We start from the raw sequence: 22,286 nt of genomic DNA on the forward strand, positions 1-22,286 counted from the left end.
TAGGTAATTCTGCTTAGCAGATCCAGGTCTAGGTGAGAAAATTGGTAAAATGAAAGCAAAAAGAGCTTGACTAATCCTGTTCTCTCTAGAGATCGATCATTCTGTCTTTTAAAACCTTCATTTACAACACCTTTCTGTGCAGTGCTAGAAAATTCTGGTGACTAACTTTGTTTTTGAGATTTTATTTTAAAAATAAAATTTTTTTAACATTTATTTATTTTTGAGACAGAGTGAGAGAGCATGAACGGGGGAGGGGCAGAGAGAGAGGGAGACACAGAATATGAAACAGGCTCCAGGTTCTGAGAAGTCAGCACAGAGCCCGACGTGGGGCTCGAACTCATGGACCGCGAGATCATGACCTGAGCCGAAGTCAGACGCTTAACCAACTGAGCCACCCAGGCGCCCCTGTTTTTGAGATTTTAAAGGGACTTCTTCCTCAGTTTGCATTCAGTTTCATATCACTTTCTATAATTTTAAAAGAACTATCACAGTCTACTAAGTTTACTCACCACATAAATTTTAAATGGTTTCTTTTATATGAAGGGTAGCATCTAATTGTTAACAATAGGCAGGCTGGCTTTGTTTCCTCATCTATCGGTGGACAGACCTCTTCATGCAAAGACTTTCAGCTCTGTGTTAACCTATCTGTGAGGGTGGGTGGTTGACATTTCTAGATTTTGTTACTGAATTTGGAGATTTGTCCCAGTGGAGGACTTAAGCTTTCTTTCCTTGAGTCTACCTTTATCCTTTTTGACACTTTTCCATATGGTGGACTGGGGAGATTAGCAGTAAGGAGAACTACAAGCCATCTCAGGTGTAAAAGTCTCAGCTTGATTAGATTGTGTTAACTTTCTCTTATTAGAAATCCCCAAGTTACATTTCTGCAGGATACACCAGCCTCGCTCCTACTTACCCTTTCAGTGATCAGCTCAGACATGACTTCCTCCAGGAAGACTTTCTTCATCTCTGTCCATGATTCAAGCTCTAGACTGGAGTAAGTGCCCTCTCCTAAAAGCAATCTAAGCTCATTGCTCTTGTAAAGCATATGTTATATTACTGTGTACTTGTATATGAACTCCAAGAGGGCAAGAACTCTGTCTAGTCTACATTTTAAAAATAGCTTCATTGAGATATAATTCATGTACCACACAATCCACGCATTCAAAGTATACAATTTAGTGGTTGTCTGGTCCACTCTTGAATCTCCAGCATAGGGCCAACTTTGGGGTTAACAAATGTTGGTTGATTGGCTAAGTCTTTTTTGCCATCTTGCCTCTCTTACCACCCTCCACACTAGAAGGCTGCATGCTCTAGTAGATGAACACAGACTAGAGTCCTGTTGAATTTTGAACAGCTGCCCTGCAGCATAATAACTGTGTGCTAAGGAACAAGTTATTTAACTTCTCTGGGCTTCAGTTTACTTCTCTGTGACATAGAAGATAATGATATGTCTTTCATAGTGTTGCTATGAGGATTAACTAGATCATATGAATGAAACACCTAGAGTAATACTTGACACAGAGCCCTGGATGGGTGGGCACTCTTGTTATTCCCTTGGGTAACTTGGGTAGGAACTGGCTGTCCCTTGCCTCAGGAAATAGAGGCAGCATCTGATTTCAGATCTGCCTGGTTGTGCTGCCTGTGTTAAGTTAGATCAGCTCCCTTTGTTTCTTCAAGAAACCTCCCTCCACACAAGATCTGTTAATACCTCTTCACTTTTTGAGCAATAATCCAAGACTTCTGAGGTTTGATGAGAAAGCTGATTGTCATCTGTGGTTCTGTTTCTTACTCATGAATTCCTACTTTATTTTTTAAAGTTTATTTCTTTATTTTGAGAGAGCACGAGTGAGCAGGAGAGGGGCAGAGAGAGAGAAGGAGGTGGGGGGAAAGAGAATCCCAAGCAGGTTCCATGCTGTGTTGTCAGTGCAGAACCCAATGTGGGTTTTGATTCCATGAACTATGGAAACATGACCTGAAGCAAAATCAAGAGTTGGACACTTAACCTACTAAGCCACCCAGGTGCTGCCTTATGAATTCCTACTTAAGCTTTAACCACCTGTTTCACATATTTGCTTGCATCTTTTAACTCATTATTAAAATGGTATTCTTTCCAAGAGTCCCACCTTAAAACTTAAATCAAGATAGCTTTTGGGGATGCCTGGGTGGCTCAGTAGGTTGAGTGTCCAACTCTTGATTTCGGCTCAGGTCATCATCCCATGGTCATGGGATTGAGCTTCACATCAGGCTGCTTAAGATTCTCTCACTCACTCACTCACTCACTCACTCACTCTCACCCTCTCACCTCCCTCTTCTGCCCCTCTGCCCCTCTCCCCTAAGTGCGTTCTCTGTCTAAAATAAAAATTAAAAAAAAAAAAAGATTTTTAATTGCAAAATCTGTGTCTCCCTCAATCTCTGCTCCAGGTTGGGCCGGGTTGATTTGGGCAAGGGAGAAAAGTCTTTCCGACCTTTGTCCAAGAGAAGGTCTGCTTTGCTTAGTGCAGCCTGTTGCTGCCTTGCTTTTGAACCTCTTGGCTAATTTATGAAAGCAGAGGAACTGCTTTCATCTGAGGCACACAGTGGCAAAGTTCCCATGGCAGGAAGTGTTCATACAAATCTCATCCATAGTGATTACAAGAGAAATGGTATTTTGTTATACTTGTTGGTGCTTTCTTGTGATACTGTGATTGAGTCAGTGTTTTTATTTGAGAGCTAATGCTCTAAGACAAATGTGACACACTCGCTCTTAGGGATCTTTATTATTCAGCTGCAATCTGCCTGTCCAGTTGAGCTGCTGCTTCCCCTTCTTATAAATCCTCATGTGCTACAACTGGGTCTGTGAACAAGCACCGCTTGAAGTTTGCAAGTCCCCAGTTTATGTAAGTAGAAAAAGTGTGATGGGAAGAAAACCAAACAGTTGGTGACTTTGGGTGTGGGGAGGGGTGGGGAGGGACAGGTGGGAGATAAAAGAAAAAAATGGGAAAAAAAGAGGTTTTTAATATCAAAGAGTAGAAGAGAGTGGTGGGAAGTAAAGTTGAAAGGGGAGAGTGGAGTCAGATAATGGAGCCAAGAACTTGGGCCTAAAGTGATTTATAATAGGGCATCCTGGGGGAGAAGAAGGTAAAAGTGATATGTTAGGGTGATTTTTTTTCTGGTAATAATATTAGCCATAAGCAGGAATTTAAAGGAATAAGAGTGTAGGCAGGAGTTTTCCAGGCTTAGTTGCAGTAATATAGGTGTGCAGTGGGGTTCTAGTTGTTAGTAGTGAGAATGATGGAGAAAGTTTTCATCTAAGAAAACTCAGAGAATTTGTAACAGCTCACAGGTTAGAGGCAAAAAAGCAGAGTCAAAGATGATTGTAATGTTTTGGATCAGAAGAAAAGTCAAGCCACTAACATCGGTGTTGGGTAAAGAAGCCAGTTGGTGGAAGGAGTTGGGCAAGTTAAGTTCCTTTTGAGATTAGTTAGGTTTTGTGTGGCAGTGGAATGTCCAAGTTACAGTGTTTATTGGCAGTTGGGAATGGTCGAGTCTGGCATAGGTACAAGATTGGGGTTCAGAGTATAGATCTGGGAGTTGTTACTATAATAGTAGGAGCAAGTAGATGCAAAGACAAAAAAAATTACTGGTACATATTGGGGGAGAAACCCCCAGTGCGGGAGTATGAAGAAGAAACCCAGCAGAATAAAGCGATTAAGAGCTTACAGATGGAAAGAGATGAGGCCAGTTAGAAGAATGCTATGTTCTGAAAGCCAAAGTCAGGGCTTCACCAACAAGTCTTTTTTAAAGGGCTTCTCTATTCCTGTATTTTTTGATTCATCTCTATATTGACTTGATTTTGTCATCATAAAGTTTTTTCAAGAAAGCTGATGGATATTATATACCCTGAGTTCTTCCATTCTTGAGGAGGTATTTCTGCTGCCTTTGTACTTGAGCAAGATCTTAGTTAGGTATAATATTCCTGGGTTATACTTTGTTTCTTTAAAAATGTTGTGTTAATTCACTTACCATTGAATTTTGCTTTAGAAAAGTGTGATGCAGCCTAAGTTTCTTCTCTCTTATATGTAATTTACTTTTGGAGGGATTTTAAAATCTTTTAAATTTATATTCAGTAAATTAACTCTTTTTACATTCAGTAAATTCACTGTGTTTTGCTTGATAGTTCTATGAGTTTTGACTCATAGAATCATGTAACCACCATCAGAGTTAAGATACAGGTATTTCCATCACCCTAAAACATTTCTTTGTACGGTGCTTTGTAATCAACCCTTCTTCCAAACTCCATACCCTGGTAACCGCTGATATGGTGTGTATTTATAGCTTTGCTTTATTCAGAATGTTGTAAATGGAATCATATAGTATATAATTTTTTGAGTCTGGCATACTTCACTTAGCATAAACATATTTGAGATTCGTCTATGTTGTAAATATCACTAGTCCCTTTGCTTTTTTTGCTGAGTAGCATTTCATTGAAAGGATATACCACAGTTTGTTTATCCATTTATTAATTGAGGAACTTGGGTTGTTTACAGTTTGGGGTGATTATGAATAAAGTCACTATAGATATTTGTATATAGGTTTTTGTGTGAATATTTTCTAGATATATTTAATTTACCTTCTGTAAAGGTTCTTCCTCCACATAAGATCATATTCTGATGTACTAGGTGTTTGCACTTCAGCATATGAATTTTGAGGGGATACAATTCAATGCATAACACTTGAGTATTTTCTCAAACCACAAATTTTGTCTGCTACATGCCAGACATTAGTCTAGGCACTGGGAATACAAAGATAATGAAGCTCAGTTTCTTCCTTTATGATTAATGGAAAGATAAGAATTAATAACAGGCATCTGCAATACTATGCAATAAGTACTGTCAAGATGAGACAGATTATTATGAGAACACCTCCGTGAGACCTAATCCTGACTGATTAAATCAGGGATTACATCAGAGGAAATGATGTTTATGCTGGATCCTTCCCAATAGGATACACTAGTTGCCTAATTGTTCTTCCTACTTCCAAACCACACCCTCAGTTACCCAGCCCTGGACTCTACCACCCAGTTAATCTTTCCAAGCACCACTTTGGTTAGGACATTCCCTGGTTGAGAAACCTCTAATGATTCTCCATTGTCAACAGAACTAACTACTCAAGAATTCTTTATACTGACTTTTGGTGCCTTCACAATCAATACCACCATTGGAATCTACCTTTCCTGTTTTGGTATTTATTTTGTTAATTTCCTTAATTCTATGCACTAACAAAAAAGACTAACAAACATTTTTGAAACACACGAGGAGCTTTTCTATAATTTCATACAAAGGCAGGATTTGTTTTGTTTTCTACTATATCACTGGCACCTACAATGGTGAATATTGGTTGATATATATATGCACCCAACATATGAGCACCAAAATATATACAGCAAATATTAACAGACCAAAAGGGAGAAAATGATAGCAATACAATAATAGTAGGGGATTTTAACATCCTACTTCATCAATGGATAGATTAGACAGAAAATTATTAAGGAAATATCAGCTTTAAATGACACTTAGACCAGGTGGACTTAATAGATATATGCGGAGCATTCCATCCAAAAGCAGCAGAATTTACATTCTTCTCATGTATATATGGAATATTTCCAGGATATATCATATGGTAGGCCACAAAATAAGTCTCAGTAAATTCTAGAAGATTGAAATCATATCAAGCATCTTTTCTGACCACAATGGTATGAAACTTGAAGTCAGTTATTAGAAGAAAACAGGAAAACTACAAATACACAGAGATGAAACAACATGTTACTGAACAATTACTAAGTGATAGAAGAAATCAAAGAAATAAAAAAAAAAAAACACCTAGAATGAAAACAAAAATACAACCTACCAAAATCTATGGGACACAGCCAAAGCACTTCTATGAGAGAAGTCTATAGTGATACAGGCCTACCTCAGGAAACAAGAAAATCTCAAACAACTTAACTTTATACTGAAAGGAAATAGAAAAAGAACAGATGAACTCCAGAGTTAGTAGAAGGAAGGAAATGATAAAGATCAGAGTGGAAATAAATGAAATAGAGACTAAAAAGGCAAAAAAGGTCAATGGAACTAAGAGTTGGTTCTTTGAAAAGATAAACAAAATTGACAAACTTTTAACTAGATTCACCAAGAAGAGATTGTGCAAATTAGTCAGAAATGAAAAAGAAGTCACAACTCATACCATAGAAATACAAAGGACCATGAGAGACTATTATGAATGATATATACCAGCAAATCGGACAGCCTAGAAGAGATAAATTCCTAGACATTTACAAGCTTCCAAGACTGAATCAAGGAGAAATAGAAAATCTTAATAGACTAATTGCTAGTAAGGATATTGAATCAATAACCAGAAACCTTGAAATAGACAAAAGTCCAGGACCAGACACCTTCACTGGTGAATTCTACCAAACATTCAAAGAAGACTTAATACCTATCCTTCTCTAACTCTTCCAGAAAATTGAAAAGGAGGGAAAGCTTCCAACCTTATTTCACAAGGCCAGCATTACCCTGATACCCAAGCGAGACATGGATATTATAGGTTAATATCCCTTATAAACCTAGATGCAAAAATTGTCAGTAAAATATTAGCAAACTAAATTCAACAATACATTAAAATAATCATACACTATGATCAAGTGGAATTTATTACAAGGATGAAAAGATGGTTCAACATCCACAAGTCAGTCAATGCAATACATCATATTAACAAAATGAAAAGTAAAAATTATATGATCATTTCCATAGATAGATAAAAAGCATTTGACAAAATTCGACATCCAATTATGATAAAAACTCTTAATGAAGTGAGTATAGAGAGAACATAACTTAACATCTAAAAGCTATATATTAAAAACCTATAGCTAATATCATACTTAACAGTGACTAGCTGAAGGCTTTTCCTTTAAGTAACAAGACAAGGATGCTTACTATACCCACTTTATTCAACATAGTATTGAAAGTCCTAGCCACATCAACTAGTCAAGAAAAATAAATAAAAAGTATCCAAATTGGAAAGGAAGAAGTAAAATTGCCACTCTTTGCAGATGACATGATACTTATGTATAGAAAACCCCAAAGACTCAAGCAAAAATCTGTTATAACTAATAAATAAAATTCAGTAAAATTGCAGGATACAAAATTAACATGCAAAAATCTGTTGCATTTCTATACACTGATAATAAAGTATCAGAAAGAGAAATCAAGAAAATGATACAATTATAATCGCATCAAAAAAAAAATGTCAATAAATTTGACCAAGGAGGTGAAAGACCTGTAAACTAAAAAGTGTAAGACATTGATGAAAGAAATTGAAACAGATACAATTAAATGGAAAGATAGCATATGTTCATGGATTGGAAGAATTTACATTGCCAAACTGTCTTATGATCCAAAGCAATCTAGGGATTCAGTGCAATCATTATCAAAATTCCAATGACATTTTTCACAAAACTAGAGCAAATAATTATATTTGTATGGAACCACAAAAGACCCTGAATAGCCAAAACAATGCAGAAAGAACAAAGCCAGAGGTACCACACTGCCTGATTACAAACTATTCTACAAAGCTATAGTATTCAAAACCGTATGGTATTGGCATAAAAACAGACACAAGGATCAACAAGGCAGAATAGAGAGCCCAGAAATAAATCCACATATACATGGTCAAAGGAGCCAAGGATATATGATGTGGGAAAGGACTGTGTCTTCAATTAATGGTGTTGGGAAAACTGGATAGCTGCATGCAAAAGAATGAAACTGGACCACTGTCTTACACCATATAGAAAAATCAATTCAAAATGGTTTAAAGACTTGAATGTAAGACTTAAAACCAAAATCCTCCTAGAAGAAAACATATAGGCAAAAGCTCCTTGACATTAGTCTTAACAATGTTTGCTTTGGATCTGACTCCAAAGACAAGGGAAGCAAAAGCAAAAGTAAACAAATAGGACTACATCAAACCAAAGAGCTTCTGCAGAGTAAAGGAAACTATCAACAAAATGAAAAGGCAACCCACAGAATGGGAGAAGATATTTGCAAATGATATATCTGATTAGAGATTAATATACAAAATGTGTAAAGAACTCATACAACTCAGTGAAAAAAAAAAAAGGAACAGTCCAATTAAAAAATGGGCAGAGGATCTGAATAGACATTTTTCCAAAGAAGACACACAGGTGACCAACAGATACAAGAAAAGATACTCAACATTACTAATCATCAAGAAAATGCAATATAAAACCACAGTGAGATATCACCTTACATCTATCAGAACGGTTATCATCAAAAAGACAAGAAATAACAAGTTTTGGCCTGGATGTGAAGAAAAGGAAACCCTTGAGTAAATTGGTTCAGCCACTGTTGAAAACAGTATAGAGGTTCCTCAAAAAATTAAAAATAGAACTACAAAATGATCCAACAATTCTACTGGGTATTGATCTGAAGAAAACAAAAACACTAATTCAAAAAGATAGATGTTGATTGCTGCATTATTTGTCACTCTGTTGGACATCAAAGACTAATATAATATCATATGTCAGTGATACCACAATAAATAAAAATCATATTCAGTAAAAACAGCTGAGATACGGAAAAAGAAGACGTGGGGTGTGTGTGTGTGTGTGAGTGTGTGTGTGTGTGTATGTGAGTGTAGCTTGAGAGTATTATTCTAAGTGAAGTAAGTCAGGCACAGAAAAACAAATACTGCATGATATCACTTATATGTGGAATCTAAAATACAAAACAAAACGCAGACTTAAAGGTACAGAAAAAAGATTGGTCACTGCCAGAGGGGAGGGGGATTGGGCGTGTGAAATGGGTGAAGGCTATTAAGAGGTACAAACTTTGTTTATAAAATAAGTCACAGGGATGTAATGTAGAGTATGGGGAATAGAGTCAATAGCATTGTATTAACTTTGTAAGGTGACTGGTAGTAACTAGATTTATCGTGGAAACTATTACACAACTATTATACAAATGTCAAGTCACTGTGTTGTACACCTGCAATAAATATAATATTGTATGTCAATTATACTTTAATAAATAAAAATCAATCATCTCCAGCAAAAGTAATAAAAGCGATAATACTGATTAAGTAAATAAATGAATGAATTTTCCCTTGGAGGGCTCTCTGCTTGCAATGCATGTCTGTCTTCTCTCCCAGATGCACACGTTTTTGCTTATTGAAATCTTATTCTTAAAGCCCAGCTCGTGTATCCTCCCCTCCATTATACCTTTCTTCCTGGTCACATGTGCCAGAAGTGAACCTTCATTCCTAAAAGCTGTAGTACTCTCTGTGAACTATTTGTGTGACCCTGTGTTCTGCTTTGCATTTTGGATATCTGTGTAGGCATTTATTTTTCCTGTCAAATTGAAAGTCGTTTGAATTGAGGGACCATATTTTAAAAATAATATTGTATCCTGCTCAGCACTTCCTTGCAGAGCAATAAATGCTCAAAAAATACCTTGTGTTTGAAGAGAAAATGAATGGGAGGAGTATTACATTCATTGGAAGAAAAGTGGAGAAGGCCTAAGTGAGGGGATCTTTGGTTTGGCCCCCTTGCTTTGCCATTTATTTATTTATATATTTAGAGCATTTAAAAAAATTTTTTTAATGTTTATTTGAGAGAGAGAGACAGACAGGCAGACAGACAGAATGTGAGCAGGGGAGGGGCAGAGAGAGAGGGAGACACAGAATCTGAAGCAGGCTTCAGGCCCTCAGCTGTCAGCACAGAGCCCAATGTGGGGCTCGAACCCATGAACTGTGAGATTATGACCTGAGCTGAAGTTGGATGCTTAACCAACTGAGCCACCCAGGCACCCTGAGCTTACAGCATTTTAAAATTCATCCAGCAGATATTTATTGAGCACCTATTTTACTCAGGGCATTGTTCTAGGATTTAGGTTACAAGTAGGAATTGAACTGTCCTGGAGGTATACCTCACTTCTTCTGACAGAGAAGCAAGTCCTATTCGTCCTGGTGGTCACTTTCATCTGTACAATTTTTCAGATGCTTTTCTCAGACTTACCACATTTCCTGGAATCTTTCCATGAGTTGAGGAAGTCCAAGGGCAGGGTTCCTGTCTTCCTCGTCCTGCTCCCTACTGCATTGGACTGTGTTTTATACCTGCTAATGATTTAAGCAGGCCCTTATTTACCCTAAATGTTCTCTGAGTCTTCTCTAAACTTGCTTCATGTTTCCAGTGTTAAATGCTGAAGTGGGACCAAAGTCTTGGCAAGGATACTGATTGCTCTGCTAAGAGTAGCAGTAAGCATAATAAATAGCATGTTTAGCATTGCGCTGTGTTTACATGACTTGTTTCCTCGTAGAGCCTCTTGCTCGTTTCTAGGAGTCCTTCATTTCTAACAAGTTGTTGTATTAACATGTTGAAATTGTTGAATGAACATCTCAACAAGTTTGTCTGCTTCTCTGCTCAAACTTATGAGTACTGATAATGTTGCAGAGCTCAAGCCAAACAGAAATGTAATCTTAATTAGTCTGGTGGGTCATGCATATATAGTGTTATATTTTCCAGAGCCCTCTGATATTAAGGAAAAGTGAAGAAGTGAAAGTCAGTGAAAGAGTGGAATAGTAAGGAATGGAGTAGATGGCACAGATACTTGTTTTGAGGTCCTGCTTGATGTGGAAATGACAATTCTTAAATCTGATTGAAGGCCAGTCCTGAGTCTATCCTGTAGAGAGAATGTTAATATGCACCCCCATGTCATGGGTACTGGAGGGGAGAAGTGCTCATTTTATTTAAATTTGTGTATACCAGCCAGAAAAATGTCAGTTTGTGGAAGTGGTGTAGCATTTCCAAGTGTGAGTTCAACCCTATGTTGTCTTGTGTTTATGAATTTATAATGTACCACCTATATCATCAAAGAGACTGTGGCACAAGATAATTCTAAATAAATATATTGAAAGTCTAGAAAGTCTCAGATGCTGCAAAACATGCTTAATGCTTAACTTACTAACCATGCCTTAATTAAACACACACAAAAGTCAAGATTAGTTTATCCTGAGCACATATCACCAGGACACGCAGCACTTAGGTGGATGGTCTCACTGTCAAGAGCTTCAGTTCATATTGGAAATGTCACTACAGAGGAATCGCTTTCAGCCACAGTTTCAGCAGACATCGTTTCTCAAAGCTAACCCCCTTTCTTCTTTGTGGAGAAACCACTCTTCTCTCATTTCAGGCTCCTCCTTCCTCTCCGAAGCCATGTGCTTCCCCATGTCCCTGTGGGGTTGCGGTACCAGGTACCCTAAAGAAACCCCTGCAGTCCCAATCCTTTCTCAATGCATGGCTTAGATGTTGGCAGGTGGTGCAGTCCTGGGAAGGGACATTTAAAGAACTTCTGGGGAGCACTGGGAAGGGTTTTGGAGCTCCTGAAAAAGAGACACATTGGAAGAGACCCTTTGGTCTCCATGAAGGTGTAGGAGAACATAATTGGAATGACTGCCACCATCTTTTTCCACAAAAATGACAAAACAGAAATTAATCAACCCAGAAGACATTTCCCTATCTTTAGACCTCTTTTTCTGTAACTTACCCTCTTACTGTTTAAGCCAGTTTGAGCATTCTCTTGCAGACAGAAACTTTTTTCGTGATCCTATAACATTTCTACTTGCAAAACAGAAAGCTAGGTGGTTAGTTCCTGTATTTGATATTTTTGGTCACTTTTGTTTGCCTAAAAGACAAGGCTTATATTCTAATTTTCTGTAATTTACTAAAACCTAAGATGTGGCAATGATTTTCTCTTTGGCACATGTTTGGGAGCTTCAAGCTTATTTTGCTTTCAGAATATGAGGCTACTTTCTTTATATCTTGGGTGTATGTGCTGATTAAGAGATCTCCCACATTTCACATCTCTTATGGATGTTTTGCATCACTAGAGAAAACATTCCAGTATTGATTGCGTCTCCTGTTGCTGCCCTTCTTGACCCAGATATCTTATCATATCCTGGTCACGTTCATGAACTGAATCCTCTGTCACAAATTTTATGCTCTTGCCTTATGTTGTGGACGTTGTCGTGTCTGACATTGATTTATGCAGCATTAAGAAAGGTTCCCAAGCCTGGCCCATCACCATAATCTCCCCATATATACTAACTGAATCCAGATCTCTCTCCATGTAATTCTCATTATCAACCAGGTCTGGCAACCACCTATATAAGGGATATAGAAAGGGAAAAACTTGTAATGACTTCATTCTATACCTAAAGTAAGTGTTTCCAAACCTCAACTGACAAAGACAGCTATGTAAGAAGAAAATTTTATTTGTATCTTAATTTTTATTTTTTAATACAGCTTTCTTTATTCTTTTGGGTGTCAGGAACCTATTTCAAGCAACCCTAAATATGACCACCGCTCTCTGTACCCCTCAGCAAGTTAGAACGAGCTTATGTGATACCAAGTTACTTGGAAGGAGGAGCCCTTTAGTCCTCAGTGTCCTTTGTCTACATTGACATCCCACAAGATACTGGGGTCCCATCGAGTCTCTGGCCACTTGTCCCTGCAGGTCTGTGTTGTTGCTAGCGCATGACAACTTCATTTTCTACAGCTCTTGTGCTGTTCTTCTGGGTCTGTCGAGGGTGCTCAGAAATGTTTATGCTGCTCCTGCTCCACTCCAGAGTAAGAGAAGCTCTCTATGCCTTCCAAGGCCCCATCAACCACCTGTTCCCTCTACGTGGGCACCTGAGCCTGACCACTCCTGCTCTCGGTTCCCGAAATCCTACCTGGCACCTTGCCAGGGTTCCTTGCCCTTCTCGTTGAGATCTGCACGAAATGCTTTCTCTCCAACTCTTCCTCAATCAAGCCTGAAGCATGCTCTTCTGTGCTAGGAGGCTTGGAAACCCCAGATGTTTCCTCTTCAATCTCTGTTTATGTCCTTTGGTTCTTCTGTATTGGCTAAGTGCCTCCGCCTCAGTAACTCAAAAGCTAGGATGAAACTTTCTGTCCTTTTGCTTTCTGCTGTTCTGTTTCACTCCCAAGACGGATTATACAACATAGTTATTCAATAGACATTGCAAAAAATGGGGGGAGTGATAAAGGAAATCCCAAAGAAAAACATAAGTGTGTGTGTGTGTGTGTGTGTGTGCGTGCGTGTGTACGTGCATGCGTGTAACATTAAAATGAAATGCAAAATCCTGTATGGTAGGTGTGTCAAACGTATTTTTACTTCTATAGTGTGTGTGTTAATTAACAATATTGAAAATCTGTCATTTGAAATCATTTTTCACTGAGTCTATTTCACATTCTAAATTTACTTTTAATTGAAGTTCATAGTAGATGATAGAGAACAAGGATTTGAACTAATAGCTGGAATGTACACATAGAAATGAGTGTTTCCTGTAAAACAGCCACCTCAGGCTACTATACATTTATTCCACTAATTTTTATTTTGAAATTGTCTTCATGTTACAAACCTTTAAGTTGAAAATGTTAGTAGTAAATTATGATTAAAGCTACTCCATTGCCCCCTTTCCCACCCCACTTATTAAGGTGGAGTTCAGCTTCATCTATTTACCTTCAGAACCATTCTTAAGTTCTGATTGGTTATGAACTTGATTTTTCTGAAGTAGTAGGCAAAGATTTTTCTCCTTAAAGTCATTTACATGAAATTCTGAAAAACTCGGACATCAGTTTGTAAAGAAAAGTTCAAAAATTGTTTTGAATGGCAGCATCACTGAAATAAATGTATTGTTGCTAAAGTGGTAATTCTGAAGCAAACTATTATTTGGATGAATCATTGTTTTGTTGGTAGTTTAATTCACATCAGTGATTCTCAGGGTGCCTGGGTGGCTCAGTCAGTTAAGCATCTGACTTCCGCTCAGATCATGATCTTACAGTTCATGAGTTTGAGCCCCACATAGGGCTCTGTGCTGACAGCTCAGAGACTGGAGCCTGCATTGGATTCTGTGTCTCCCTCTCTCTCTCCCCCTCCCCCGCTGTGGGAGTTCTCTCTCTCTCTCTCTCTCTCTCTCTCTCTCTCTCTCAAAAGTAAATAACAAAATAAGTAAAGTAGTGGTTCTTAACTGGGGATTGGCAATTTGGCAAGTCCTGGAAACATTTTGGTTGTCTCAACTGGGAAGGAGGTGTTCCTGGCATGGGAATGCCATGGTTGGTGCTAAATATCCTGCAGTGCCCAGGACAGCTTCCCACCGCTAAGAATTGTCTATCCCCAAATGTTAGTACAACCAAGGTTGAGAAACCCAGGTTTAAACAAATTATTATTTTACAGTCATTTCTCACATTTTAATATGCTTAAAAGTTTCTGATCCCCTTCCTCCAGCCTCAGTCTTACTAAACTGTTGGGATGGAGCAGACTCAGGCACCCTTCTGTCCAGCACTGAGACTCACAACCTCTTTAAGGAAGGCTTTCTTTCTGCTTACATACAGAGGATAGGGGTGGGGCGGGGGAACTGGATCCAGGGAGGAAACAGATGGGGAGGGGAATACACAGGAAACACAGATTAGTATCTAGGTGGAAGTTTCCCTAGCAGTCTTTGAATTCTTCACGAGATTTTTGCTTCTTATCTCAGCATTTTTTCTTCCTAAGATAACAGGAGCAGAGACTGCATGTGAACTCTGGTTTTCCAGAGTCATTACTCAGAGAGAGGCTGTGTGACACTTTCACCCAAAGACCGTTAAGCGCCGCATGTGCTGAGATCCTGATGCCACCTGGTTCTGATTCACTGCAGAACTTCCCCTGTCCCCTTCTAATGAGTGGGGCTTGAGTGCCTTTTCCTTTTGCTTTCCAGGCTGGCTCTGCTCTCCTCCCTTGTAACACTGGCTGCCTTTGAAGCCATGTTTCCCTCACCAGTTCTCCAATGAGCAATTATGATTTCTATGGAATAACTTGATTTGCCCTGTCCCTCTCTCCTCCCTGCTTTGTACAGAGGTGAAGTTTCAAACCTCCTCAGTATGAGGCCAGATGTGGCTTTCCACAGGAAGGTCAGCTATTTTGTTGTTTACCCTACTGTCCTCATTTCCATCATAGATCCCATCTGTATGCTGGTACCTTACTATATCTCCTTTTGTGTCTTCAAGCAGCATGTGTGGCTAGCCAGATCTCTTCTTGCAGGTTTGTCCCTGATGGTCTAATTTCGAAAGCAAAGATCATTGGGAAGGCCAGAACCTCCCAAACATCCAAGAGAAATGGAAAACCATAAGGCCTTGTTTATGGATCTTAGACACACCTTAGGAAAGCCATATGCTGACTCTGCCACTCCTTTCCCTCAGAGAAGGTGTCCCCTACATATTTTACAGGGTTTGGCTAAATCTCTACATGGGAGAGTTTACCTGGAAATGGTGGACCATGGTTTTAGATTTCTGGACTCCTGATAGGTACTTCCTATCACAGGCAGCTCTATGGTCCCATTCTCATCTGGGTGAATTCCACCAAGAAGTTCTGTCAGATGAGTTCTGCCTTATGATTGAGCCAAATGTATGAGGTGATCAGATACCTCAAGCATCCCCTCTTGGTTCTGGTGTTATATTCATGCTGCACTGACATAAGCAGCTTGTGGCTTCAGATAGTCTCCAGGTAAGCTGCTGGAGGGAAGGGTCTTCTGTTGGCAGCAGCCACATTTCTCACATTTGAACTTGACATTTTTTTTTTTTTAACATTTATTTTTGAGAGAGAGAGAGAGAGACAGAGCATGAGCCAAGAAGGGGCAGAGAGAGAGGGTGACACAGAATCTGAAGCAGGCTCCAGGCTCTGAGCTGTCAGCACAGAGCCCAATGCGGGGCTCGAACCCATGAACCGCGAGATCATGACCTGAGCTGAAGTCGGACGCCCCATCAACTGAGCCACCCAGGCGCCCTGAACTTGACATCTTTAATGGAGGCCTTAAGAAGCTAGTCTGGGTAGTTTCAAGTCCCTTCTTTACCAAATACCCCAGTCACCATGTGATACTGTCAAAAACAAGGAGTGGAATTCATGGGTCGGTGGTAGGCAGTGGTATTCCAGCACCAGTCCTCCATCAACAAGTTCCTGTTTCCTACCATATAATTTTGAGGCCTTTGGGGGTGGGCCTCTCCTATATCCCTTGTCTCTTCCACCCTTACTGGTGGCGTGGTCACTTGTGTACCATTTATGAGCTTTAAGTCTCTGCTTCACCTACATGAGAACCTTAATTTTTGTGGCATCACTAGCCCTGAAATACAATGCCATTGAGCATTTTATTTTTATTTAAAAAAATTTTTTAATGTTTATTTTTGAGAGAGAGAGAGAGAGAGAGAACGTGCAAGTGGGGGAGGGGCAGAGAGAGGGAGACACAGAAGCTGAAGGAGCTCCAGGCTCTGAGCTGTCAGCCCAGAGCCCGATGTGGAGCTCGAACCCATGAACTGAAAGATCATGACCTGAGCTGATGTTGGATGCTTAACTGAGCCACCCAGGTACCCCTGTTTTATTTTTATTTTAGAGAGTGAATGGGGGAGGGGGAAGAGGGAGAGAGAATCTTAAGCAGGCTCTATGCTCAGCATAGAGCCCCATATAGGGCTGGGTCCCACAACCCTGGAATCATGACCTGAGCCGAAATCAAGAGTTGGATGCTCAACTGAATGAGCCACTCAGGCGCCCCAACTGAGCATTTTAAATTGGTTATTAAGGTCTCAGTTATGCTGTCAGCTAGAAGATACCTCTGTACCTTCACCACCTAGAGTAAGTTTCTTCTCATCTCTATGTTGTTGTCCAACAATCAAGTGTCATGCTAAATCATAGTATGGTTAGGGGTAGTGGGGAGAGATGCCTGAGTCTAGTCTAGGAGTAGCACTATATCTTTTGCAGGACAACCTAGGCTGCCCCAAATTCAGTTGTTAACAGTTTTCTAGACCAGTCCCTACAATGTAATATTGGCATCCAGTCTATCACTGTCCAGCTTAGAAGATTCTCAGCTGCTTCTTGTCACTTCCAGCAAGCGAAAAGATCAGGTTTTCTTTTCATGCCTCATCCTTACACAATTTTGCACATTCCTTATCTGCTGGTGGGCCCACTTGTTGGATGTCAAGTTACCTACAAGGAAAGGATCAGTGAGCAAGTCCACACTCCAGGAATTTGGGCTAATGGATCCCTTTCTTACCCCACCAGTCCCCTCCATCTACTACCTGTTTGGAGAAAACATCTGCTTCTGCTGCTCCTTCCCATCTACTGTGAGTTGGTTCTCTGAGTACCTTCCTCATCTCCCTTCATCTCAGTCTTATGTAGTGTTTGGGATTAGAGAAACCAGCTCTGTTTACTGCCTGTGAATATTTCTGACCTGCCTCAGTCTAGCTTCTTGAGTTTTTGTGCTTCAGTGAGAGGAGAGGAGAATATCCTGTGTAGAATCAGTGAGGAAAAAAAAAAAAGAGGAGGAAGGAATTGCACAGAAAACAGAAATGTAACCTCATCATATGCCATATATAATTAGAATCTTTTACTCTGGTTTTGAGTAATTTAGACAGCATCATTTGGGCACTTAATCATGAGAATAATAGCTTGAGGTCTGTTTTATCGGTGGTTAAGGTGGACAGGCAGGTAGCTTTTAGCATGATCTGATACACTCTTACCAAAACAGTTGGAAAACATCAAGGGAAGAAGCATTATAATCTGTGACATACCAGCTTTTAAAATGAAAGTAGTAGAGTTTTCTCTAGATTTATCGTATAAAATGACATTCAACTCTAATAGATAGTGAGTTTGGCCAGATAAGGGACAACTTATCTCTGCAAGCAATGATGTCTGACTTTGATTAAATGTTTATTCTTTATCAGATTCTGTGCTCTAAACTTAACAAAAAGGCATAATCTCGTATGGTCCTCAAAACTAACTCTGAGTTAGTTTATCTTGGCAGGTTGTAGAATCACCATATTACAGATTAGGACATTGAGCTTTCAGTTTGCCCAGAATCACACAGCTATTAAGTGGTGGGATTCAAACCAAGCCTTTTGTGACCCTAGAGCCCCTGCTCCTGGCCCCACATCATACCTTCATTATGGAAACGATCCATAGGAAAGCAAGAGTCCAGGCTGACTCCAGCAAGACTCTGGCATCACCACAGCCAATCTTGAGTCTGAATTCAGCTCAAGGAGACAGAATGTGTCAAAGCCAGGCTGAGATACTTCCCTGAACTTGGAGAGATCCTCTGGAGGGGACGAACCCTTGAGGAAGTAAGATAAAAATCTCTCTTTGGTGTATATGTGCATTTGTGTGTGGATGTTTAAGTAGTAATGTCCCAGCAAAGATATGGCTGATCCTATTCTTTTTTTTTCCTTTAAAATATTTCAATTCTTTATTTTTGGATAAGTAATATATTAACATTAGTTTAAAACTACAGTATGAGATCTACCTACTATCCCTGCACCCCAGTTTGTACCATTCCCTTACCCATGGATATCTTTTTACAGTCTGTTTTGTGCTAAAATAAATAAATGCAAACTTGTATTCTCATTCCTTCCTTCCTTTTTAATGTAAAAGTTAGTCATTTAAAAATTATGTACCTTCCTTTGCTTTTTTTCACATAGACATTTATCTTGGATATCTTTCCATATCAGTACATGGAGCACTTCCTCATTCTTACTTACAATAGCATAATATTTCATGGTTTAGATGCATTATGATTTATTAACCAGTCCGCTTTTAATAGACACTTGGCTTGTTTCTAGTCTTTTGCTGTTACTAACTGATGCAATGAATAACCTTGAATATATGTCATTCTGTACATGTGCATGTGTATCTGTAGGATGAGTTTCTAGGAGTAGCATTGCTAGGATAAAAGATACACATTTATAGTTAGTGCCAAATTGCCATTACTAAGGGTTATGCTCATTTGCACTCCGACCAGCACTGTATGAGTTTGCCACAGTCCTGTCAACACATTTTTGGATTTTGGCCAATCTGATTGATAAAAATGTTTGGACTTTGTTCCATCCGCTATAATAAAATATTGTAGATTTCTTATCTGATTAAAATTAAACGAGTTTTCATATGTTTAAGAGCCATTTGTATTTCTTTTCCAATGAAATTTGCCCATGTTTTTCTTGACTTCTAGGTCTTTTTCTTATCAATTTCTTGGAACTCTTTATTAAGGAGAGTAGCATTTGTGTATGAACTGGACATATTTTTTTCCTGTTGGCCATTTTTTACTTTTTACTTTTTTCCTCTTGATTTTCATGTGGCTAAATTTGTTAGTCTTCTCTTATATCTTTTGGATTTTAAGTCAAAGTTAGAAACTCCTTTCCCACTCCAAGGTGAGAAAAGTGTTCTTTTTTTGCCATCTAGTACTTTCATGGTTCTGTTTTTCTTATTTAAATCTTTGATCTACTTGGAGTTTATCTTGGTTTATAGTATAATGTTTGGACTCAGTTTTTTTCTAGATGGCCATCTAGTTCTATCACACCATTTTAAAAAATGGTTTTATTTATTTTTGAGAGAGAGGGAGAGAGAGACAGCATGAGCAGCGGAGGGGCAGAGAGAGAGACACACACACAGAATCTGAAGCAGGCTTTAGGCTGGGAGCTGTCAGCACAGAGCCTGATGTGGGGCTTGAACTTGTGAACTGCAAGATTAGACCTGAACCGAAGTCGGACGCTTAACCCACTCATCCACCCAGGTGGTCTTATCACACCATTTTTTGAAGAACTGCTGGCAATTCAGTGCCCATTGGTTTGAGATGCTACCATTATCATATACCATATGTCTTAAAATATATTTATATATTTTGTATTTGTAATATATTTGTCTATATATTTATATATTTTGTGTATATATGTATATATATATTCTAAAATGGATTTATTTCAGAATGCTAGAAGAAAGTTTGAATTTTCCTGTTGCAGGCATAAAGGATTTCTTTTTTTATCATGATAAAATTTACATAATGTAAAATTTACCATTTTAACCATTTTTAAGTGTAAAGTTCAGTGGCATTAAGTACAGTTACATTGTTGTGCAACTGTCACCACCATCCATCTCCAGAGCTATTTTATTTTCCCACTTTATGACTTTGAATCAAATACACTGTTCATTTGATAACACACCATCCACTTGTAAGATGTATGCTAATTATAGAGAAGTTAAAATGTGGGAAAGTGTACATCTGAGTATTTACAAAATACCGTTCTAAATTCTTAACGGTATTTGATGTATTCTTGGATGTTCTGCTCTGTTCCATTGGTTTGCTTCTTCATGTGCCAGTGTCACACTTTAATTATTAAAGATTTAGAATATCTTTTAATACATAATAGAGCTAGTTTCCCATCACTTATCCCTTTCTTTTTTCTTTTCTTTTCTTTCTTTTCTTTTCTTTTCTTTTCTTTTCTTTTCTTTTCTTTTCTTCTCTTTCTCTTTCTTTCTTTCTTTCTTTATTTCTTTCTTTCTCTCTCTCTTCCTTCCTTCCTTCCTTCCTTCCTTCCTTCCTTCCTTTCCAGAAGACTTTTTTTCCAACTATTCTTATCTTTCTGTCAAGATAAAGGAGGCAGCTTTTCCTTGGTTGTTGTGGATCTTCTTTCCTTCCTCTTTCTACCTGTATTCCACTTAAATTGTAAAGACTTGCATATAGAAGACCTTATTATGCCTGAACATCAGCTGTAAGTTTTGGATCAGAGTAGCTTCTCTGAAGGTTTGTATATCTTCTTGACTTTCTTCTACTAGGTTTTTATTTCAGAATTGCCATGGGAGGTACAGTCCTTTTCTGATCTGTGTGGTTTCAATAAAAGGGAGATACGCTTATGAAAGTTCTTAGAATCATTTACTCCTTTTATGTCTTTTACCTAGAATGTCAGCCTTTTTCAGCAAAGTAAGCATTGTTCTTATAATGGTGAAAAATCTTAAATGTTTGCCACTGTATCAGGGTTTAATGTGATTCACTAATGCATTTACCCTCAGTACAAGTTTGTTTTTTTGCCAAGTATTCCTATTAAATATTTAGCATTTATAATATTGTTATATTAGAATTTGGCTTAATTTGCATTTATAGATCATAAACTCATTTCTCTTTTATTTTACTGAAGAACCCATTGTAAGAGCCAGTAAATCCTGTGGAAAATGGCCTTCAGTGATCTTACTTCGAGGACTGTGCGTCTTTATGATAATTGGATCAAAGATGCTGGTAAGTAACCAAATTTCCTACTTAAGGAACATCTTTCCTTTTCATATCAGATTCCTATATTTCATAGGATTTTAGTGAAACAGAATGAGAGACTACAACTTAATACTCCCTTGTAGACGCTTCAGATATTGATTTTTATTACTAGTTAATGAAACGGAAGTGTCACTGTTCTCATTACAAATATGTACAAAGAGCTACACAGATGTTTATTTATAATAATGTTTATAACAATGAAAATAGCTTTAATATTCAGTGAAAGAAATTGGTTAATAAATGATGGTACATTCCAACTCAGTAATCATTAAAACTGATTTTTGAGGCACAGTGCTCTTAGCTTGATTCTGCCCTAATGCTCCTAAGGGAAATAGCACTTAATGCCATTAATGATAAATCTTGAATGGGAGGGCCTGCACCCTCAGGGATGTATCAGAAAGGGCAGGGAATTTTCATAGGGCAATCTCTGAGTAATACTGAAGTGTCTGCCTTCTTATTTTGCACATTTTAAAAAATAAAAATCAATGTTCCAGAAGAACGTTTAGTGCCAATTCAAGTTTAAATATGTTAAATGAAAAACAGGTTATAAAACATCAGTACATTTCTTTTGTGAGAACACTTGTTTCTGTGTGATGGGATTATGGGTAGTTTCTATTTACTTATCTACGTTTTATTTATTTATTTTTAAAGTTTATTTATTTTGAGAGAGACAGAGTGGGAGAGGGACAGAGAGAGAGGGAAATAGAATCCCAAGCAGGCTCCCCGCGCTGCCAGTGCAGAGCCTGATGCAGGGCTTGAACTCACAAAACTGCAAGATCATGACCTGAGTTGAAACCGAAAGTCGGATGCTTAACCAACTGAGCCACCCAGATACCCCTACTTATCTATGTTTTATACCGCACAAATGTGTGTTGCTTTTATAACCATCACAAAGCATTTAAAAAATATAACAAAGGCAAAACAACTTTTAAGTAAACAAGCAATCGGAGTGTGGTAGAGCTGAGTTGGACCTAGGCTTCTTCAAAGAACTAACTCCTCACATTAGAATGTAAGACACTGAAGCTCAGAGATATGACCTTCCTGAGACTGTGGTTAGTTGTTGGCAGAAAAGACTAGAACTTTTGTTTTCTGATTTTGATTGGTATTCTGGTATTTCACAT

General features: G+C 38.4%; 1 protein-coding gene across 4 annotated transcripts in view; it reads left to right on the top strand.

Annotated features, from left to right (window-relative positions):
• Positions 1-22,286, top strand: part of ELOVL7 (ELOVL fatty acid elongase 7) — a 73,659-nt gene that overhangs the window by 24,734 nt on the left and 26,639 nt on the right. Inside the window, exons 1-2 of one of the 4 annotated variants that reach the window (XM_019414307.2) lie at positions 2,743-2,876; positions 21,035-21,132. In XM_019414307.2, coding sequence (XP_019269852.1) covers positions 21,069-21,132 — 64 coding nt within the window. In that variant the 5' untranslated portion in view covers positions 2,743-2,876; positions 21,035-21,068. Of the gene's footprint in view, positions 1-2,742; positions 2,877-21,015; positions 21,133-22,286 lie in introns of those variants that run through there. The other 3 variants (XM_019414308.2, XM_019414309.2, XM_053907340.1) reach the window with 3 other exon arrangements.

This window comes from Panthera pardus, unplaced genomic scaffold (genome assembly GCF_024362965.1).
Source record: "Panthera pardus isolate Hobbes unplaced genomic scaffold, ASM2436296v1 HiC_scaffold_2, whole genome shotgun sequence".
Classification (NCBI taxonomy): Eukaryota; Metazoa; Chordata; class Mammalia; order Carnivora; family Felidae; genus Panthera; species Panthera pardus.